Source organism: Erithacus rubecula, assembly GCF_903797595.1.
Source record: "Erithacus rubecula genome assembly, chromosome: 9".
Lineage (NCBI taxonomy): Eukaryota > Metazoa > Chordata > Aves > Passeriformes > Muscicapidae > Erithacus > Erithacus rubecula.
The window spans coordinates 32218013-32224674 of NC_136660.1; the positions used below are offsets into that span (position 1 = coordinate 32218013).

Here is a 6662-nt window from a genome sequence, read left to right on the forward strand (position 1 = left end):
ACTTTTCCTAATGGCTGGTCATCTGCCTTCTCAGCCATGAAACCTTGCAGCAATGTTTCTCTCTTACCTGAGCACACAGGGATTTGGCTCCCTGCTGTGGCAATCCCTCGAGGATCTAGTTCCATTATGCTCCTGTGTCAATACAGATGCTGTCAGCTGCCTGAGGCACAGCCCTGCCACTGGCTCAGAAGCTGAAGGAGCTTTTGTAATGAGATGAGGGTCAACCAATATCAGGTAACTCAAGCACAATCCCTATCTCTGTTCTCCTAGTATGTCTAAAAATATGCATAATCTTTTTTTTCCTCATAATGCTCCTCTTACTAGTGTACGTTTCAGAGTAATGCCAATGAATCTCAGCTGTACTACCACGTGCACTTTACACATACGTTTATTCCTTCACCATTGGTTTGAGTAGTGAATATTCAGATTTGCTTGGTCAGTGCTGCAGAGGCGTTTTGCTGCTTAGCATGTCTCATCTGGCTGCAGGACACTGTCCTCCTCAGGAGCAGGGTGGTGGCAGTGTTTCTGGAGGCTGCAGGGTCTGTGCATGTGGTGTTTGGGGTAGCGCCTGCAGCAGCAGCCCTGCTTGCCAGAGGCCTGATCTGCCACAAATGAGGTCTGGTAAATGGTGACAAAACCTTCGCTGCTGCTCCTGCCTGGTGCACGAGCCCACTCAAAGAAGTTATGGGAGTTCTGCTTCTGTTTCTCTGGATCCTGCTTCCTCAGGCCCATGCCCTAGGAAAAAATACACAAAAAAAAAAAAAAAAGGAAAGAAAAATTCATGCAAACATATGACTTCCAGTCACAGCTTCACAGATGAATCTTGTAACAGTCACTACCCCACTGTAAAGTGAATGAAACTGTTACCACAGTGATTGCAAGAACTCACGGTTGATCTGTAGCAAGTTAAAAATAATATTGTCAGACTTGCCTGTATGAACATTTTTGGTTGCATATATAATGGAAAATCTGCTGACCTTCCACCTCTCAGTGCTAATAAACCACTTTTACTTTGCATTTCTGTAGCACACCATCTACTCAAAGCTATTTAGCTACACGAGGCTAAATTAATCTTCAGAGGCACCCAAAGAAATAGGTTAATAACTCTAGGTTTGGACTGCAATAAAGAAACTGAGACAGACCATGAAATCTGAATCTTCAATGCTATCCCTTGTGTGTCCAAACACAGAGACACACAGCCTGATTTTCACACTCCACAGCTCACAGGAAATTTAGCTGGAATTATGGTTGATCAGTATCTCTAAAACTATGAGACACTGCCCAAAGTGCACAGAAATTGAGGTTACACAGTGAATAATGAATTCCAAAAAGTCTAGGCCTGACAGAGCTCAAAGTCAGACAAACTCCCTATATCACAATTCACTGCTTCCTCTTTTACTCATTATCCTGTGAACTGCACTATTTCTTTTGCTGCCTGGAATAATATCAACAATCTAAGGGGAATGGAAGAACATAAAAGTGCTGCCCACACAGAAAAGCCCAAAACAATTCAAATTCTAGTCAAAGTTGTGGCTTCTGCAGCATACATTTAAACAGGTGTATTGTAAAGAGAAGTGGGTTGGAAAAAAATGCATTCTTGAGATAAACTGTGGGTACCCTATGGATTTTGGTTATATTTAGGATAAAGATGAATCTGAACAAAATGTTAGGACTGCAAATTAGAAGTGTCTGAGATCTCTACAAAAATTCACTGCAAAGCAAATCACTTAGAGAAGACTAATAGAACATTTAACTGGGTACAAAACCTAAAGAGGAATATTAGAGAATGCCTGTCAGAGACCCAAATAATGGCTTTTTTCTTCTCTTTGAATCATGCAATTCTCAATTCTCTGTGTGTGCTGCTGCACATCTGTGACAGTCCCAGAGATGTCCCAGCCCTATACTGATAAAAACTGCACTTTTCTTTGCTATTTACATTTTTCTCTTCTCACAAGTTTTACCATCTATCTTTCTTTTTCTGCAGGGGACAGAAAAGATGCTCTGTTCAATCTCTGGCTGACCAATAGATCTGAAGTTGCTTGATTTGTCTCAGTGCTGGGTACTTACCAGGTCAAAATACTCAGCTGCATTGCATATGTCATGTCTGTTGTCATGAGAAGAGAATGGGAAATTGTTGTTTCCTGCCTCCTGAAAGAAATTAGAGCAAAAAATATGATTTTTCAAAAACTCTGGAGTCTCTTAGTCTTCATTCCTATATTGTGAGATTACAGCCACTTTTGTTCAAGCACAGAAGTCATGTTCCTGTGTTACCTGCACATGATTTTATAGGGGTAATGTGGACTTATTAATTTTTTAAAATAAAATTATCAGGAGGATTTGCTGAATATATACATGATTAATATAAAAGTGTGAATTTTCAAATAAGAAATGATACATTCTGTCTGCAAAGCAGCTAAATGCTAGATACATGTCAGGATTGCCTTGCTTGATTTAGTAGTAGGCCTAAAGCTAATTAAAATAAACTACAAAAGGGACCTCAAAACCGAATTAGTCTGTGATTTATGAACTGAATGTCATGGTCACTGCTTGTTGCAGGGCAAGTGGAAGAGGTATTAACTGCTTAACTAATTTATGACCTCATTCTTTAACATGATGTTCATTCAGTCTCCAAATTAAACCAAAAGTTTCGTAAGAAAAAAAGGACAACTGCAAAAACAGCCATTTTAGACACAATGAGCATATCTGGCTTTTTAAAGGTTTGTTATTTATCAGTGCAATATCCCAATTGTCATGTTCCCCTCCAAACAAAAGAGCAAGTTTTAATGTTACACAGTCTAAAAAAGGTGTTTCAAAAGTAGGGGAGCCTGAATGTGTTTTAAAGATCAATGTAACTGGAGGCCTGATCCAGCAAGAACATTCACCAGACACAAAATGTGCCTTGCCCAGGTTCAGCTGCATGGTCACATCTCAGGATATTTGGTTTACTAGGCAGATTCTCTTTCTTTTTTTTTTTTTTTTTTGTATATTCACAAGTTCACTTGTCTCATATTGATTCACCCAGACCATAGTAGTGGATAAGTAAATTCAACAAATACATTCTCATACCTGTGTTTAAAAATAAGCACCTCCTGGGACTGTAAATTTCTTACTAAAATATCCTACTGCAATTAAATGTCCATTTCAGCATTTCAGGAATAGTGTTTATTACCAGTGCCTAAACAAACTTCCTTAGATTGTCCCATTTTAGCCTTTAGTGCATCTTTGTGCTCTCACCACTGATCTCAGATTAATTCTCAATTTATGACAGGTAAGAATTTCCCTTTTTCTGTATAAAAGTGCAGGGCTGATAAAGACAAGACATGCAACTTCAGGTAAAGTCAAACTGGTTTTGATAAAAGGTCCTTTTACCCTGGTTCTCCTTTTCAGGCAGCAGCTAAGGCCAGATTCTTTACAGAAAGGTAGATGTAATATTAACACAGTGTATATGTTACAGTTTAATCTCCTTTTCAGTAGTCCCAAGCTTCCCTTTTAAATATTCCTTCCAAGCCCTTCATTTCTGCCCTTTACTTCAGCAAAGCCTGTGAAATGAATCCACTGTAATTGCTGTGCCTATAGAAAATGAAAATAGAAAATGTTCTGTGCACAAAATGGGTGGGTAAAGCAAAGCTCAGTGTGACGATAAAATAAGAACATGAAAATTTGCTTACAACACTGCAACATTTTAAACACTTGTGATTTTAAAAACCACTGAATTTCCTTTCACCCTAAAATTTTTCACAAATATCATTTTTAAGCAAGCCTTCAAAATGTTCCAAATGAGCAGCTTTTAACTTTTTAATGATCAAAAAGAACACTCCTTTGTCTGAATACACTGAATTTCTGACTTTCATTGCCAAACAGCTGATCAAATTTCCATTAAACCTTCTTACAGGGCTTTACACACAGGCTGTGGGCTGAGATTGATCATAATGTATTCGGTGCCTCAACAATAAAAAAAAAGAAAATCAGCAGTAATACAGCAGGACTTTGAGCAACTAAAATTATGAGTGAGTAGCAGGGAAATATGTTTCTCCCGCAACACAGGCAGCAATCACTCCATCCCCTGAGGCACAAAGTCTGCCAGCCCGCTGTGACTGCTCCGCTGACGACCCTGAGTGCTGTTCTTATTCACAACTAAGCGAGTGACAACTTGCAAAAGAGCTCCGAAAATGGGCTGTGCTGCCACAGGAACTCACCTGCACGCGAGCTTTGTATTTCAGCGGCGTTCTATGATCCTTACCCAGAGCGGCTGCCGAGTTCAGGACATGTCTTTGTGATGCGGTTGTTGTTGATTCCAGCTCGCCCTGCTCCACTCCAAGATGGGCAAACTAGAAAATAAAATAAAATAAAAATCGGTTTTAAAAAAAATCGGATCAGAAATGTGGGCAAAATGGTATTTTCCCATTTGGTTTTTTTTTTTTATTGCTTGGATTGCAGCAGCACCTAGTGGCGTCTGGAAAAATGAGGAGCTTCCCACACACACAGCACAAACCCTACCATAAAGAACCTACATAAAATAACCACGCAAGAATTTCAGGGATCTTCAGGACAAGAATATCCAGGAACTTTCTGAAAACTGTTTTTACAGCAATAACCACCAAGGAAAACAACGACTTTCACTACCCCCACCCCATTCTACTGTTGTACAAGTTTGAAAGCACAGCTCAACCACTGTTTCTGATGGGATCACAGTGTTCTCCTGGAGGTGAGATCTGAAGCAAACCTTGGCTGGAGTTCTCCAGAAAAGAAGGAAAATCAACCAAGGCTAACTATCAAACAAGAGACCTCCATCATTTCCAGCATTGCTGGAAAAGTGCAAACAAAAAAAATCCAGCCAGGGTTAGTTAGCAAGTCAGAACTTTTGCACACTTCTTTTGAACTTTCAGGGTACTCTTTCCTCATAAACCTCAGGAATGGGAAAACTCGTTTCTGGCTAAAGGACAGAGTCAGCCTTAGCATGGTGCTTTTTTGAGAGTTTAAGGGTAAAGAAGACCTGTGAGGACACGGGTCCTGCTCGGCCCTCACCCAGTCGCCAGGGCGCCGGTCGCTGGGCTGCCCGGAGCCGTCCTCAGCCATGGCCCGATGTCACCGCCGCCTCCGTAGGCTCTGCCGGGGCCGCTCGGCTCCCTGGAGATGTGCGCCCAGAACGGGCACGGTGTGGAACCCTCCTGCCCTGTGACCTCAGAGCCCTTCCCCGCTGTTTCAGCGACATCCGCACAACCAAAAGCAGCGCTGGGCAACGCTGCTCTTGCTCTTGCCCGTGCTGCAGGGAAGAGGGGAAGGACGGCTCGTCAAAGGATTGAATGTCGAAAACAAATCACTTCTGCACAGTCACCTCGGTGACACTTTACAGCCTGGATAGGAATGCGTGGGGAAAGGAGAGCTGCTTCTGAGGAAAACCCAAAGGACGCTAGAGACTGAATTTTTAAGATGTAACTTCCTGCTCTTTTGAAAACGGCTTTCCACATACACACGTCTTAATTAACACACGCCCAATATTTACAGAAAACCTGGCTGCGTCTTAATGTGTTTTTTTTTTCCTTTTGAGCAATGGCTTGGAAACATCCCAACTATTTAACTGCAGCACACTTGGCCAGTGCAGCACAAACCAAGACTTTGCCTCCTGGGCTGTGACAGACTGTAAAGATGACACTTGTGTTCTCTTTGGCTTCAAACTAATAGGAACTAGGTTTAAATTGGTTATTAGGAAGAAATTGTTCCCTGGGAGGGTGGGGAGACCCAGCTGTGGCTGCTCCTGGATCCCTGGAAGTGCCAAGGCCAAGTTGCACACTGGGGCTTGGAGCAGCCTGGGATAGTGGAAGAGGGATGGAATTAGGTCACCTTTAAGTCCCTTAAACCAGTTCAAACCGTTCCATGATTCCATGATCTATATATATGTATGTGTGTATATATATATTAAAAGATGCATGTGGCTATAGATAGATAGGGATGTAATTTAAGAGGCAGTCAGCATTTGTACTCCCTGACCAGCCATGAAGTGTACTGCCTCTTGTGGTTTAGAGAATGAGGAATACTATCTACAAGGGAAATAACAGATACTAAAAATCCCATGGTTACTATTTAGGAATTACTTGCTTTCTGAAGCCATTGCAGCTTAGCTTTTGTCGAACTCAGTGTACAAGCAGAGGGTAGTTTTCAATCCTCTCCCACGCTGAGGTACTCCAGCACCAACTTTCGCTTGTTTCATTAAGGTTCCAGTTTTCCAGGAAAGCCAAACAAGCCTGGAGGAAAGGAGCCTGAGGGGAACCTTCTGGCTCAGCTGTGAAGGGCCTCAAACTGTGCCAGGGCAGGCCTACATTGGAGAACAGGGTAAATTTATTCATGGAAAGGGTGGCCAAGAATTGGAAGGGGCTGCCCAGGGTGGCAGTGGAATCTCACCCCTGGAGGTGATTAAGGAACGACTGCACGGGACACTCCGTGCTTTGGTGTAATTGCCAAGTTAGGGATCGCTCGCAGGTTGCCCATAAACATTGCCAACCTCAAACCGCCCCACTCCCGGTGGCCTCGCCACACCCTCTCCTCACGGTGCCGCCGCCTCCCGCCCCTCACGGCGCCGCCACACCCTCTCCTCACGGAGCCGCCACACCCTCTCCTCACGGAGCCGCCTCCCGCCCCTCACGGCGCCGCCCTCAGAGCCCGCC

General features: G+C 43.0%; 1 protein-coding gene across 1 annotated transcript; it reads right to left on the minus strand.

Annotated features, from left to right (window-relative positions):
- Window positions 1-370: 370 nt before the first annotated feature.
- TEX36 (testis expressed 36) lies at window positions 371-5178 on the minus strand. The gene is made up of 4 exons (XM_079313049.1): window positions 5026-5178; window positions 4197-4328; window positions 2068-2148; window positions 371-735 (listed from the first exon to the last, which is right to left on the minus strand). The coding sequence occupies exons 1-4, from the start codon at window positions 5074-5076 to the stop codon at window positions 463-465; spliced, it is 537 nt and encodes a 178-aa protein (XP_079169175.1). The 5' UTR covers window positions 5077-5178; the 3' UTR covers window positions 371-462.
- Window positions 5179-6662: the final 1484 nt, after the last annotated feature.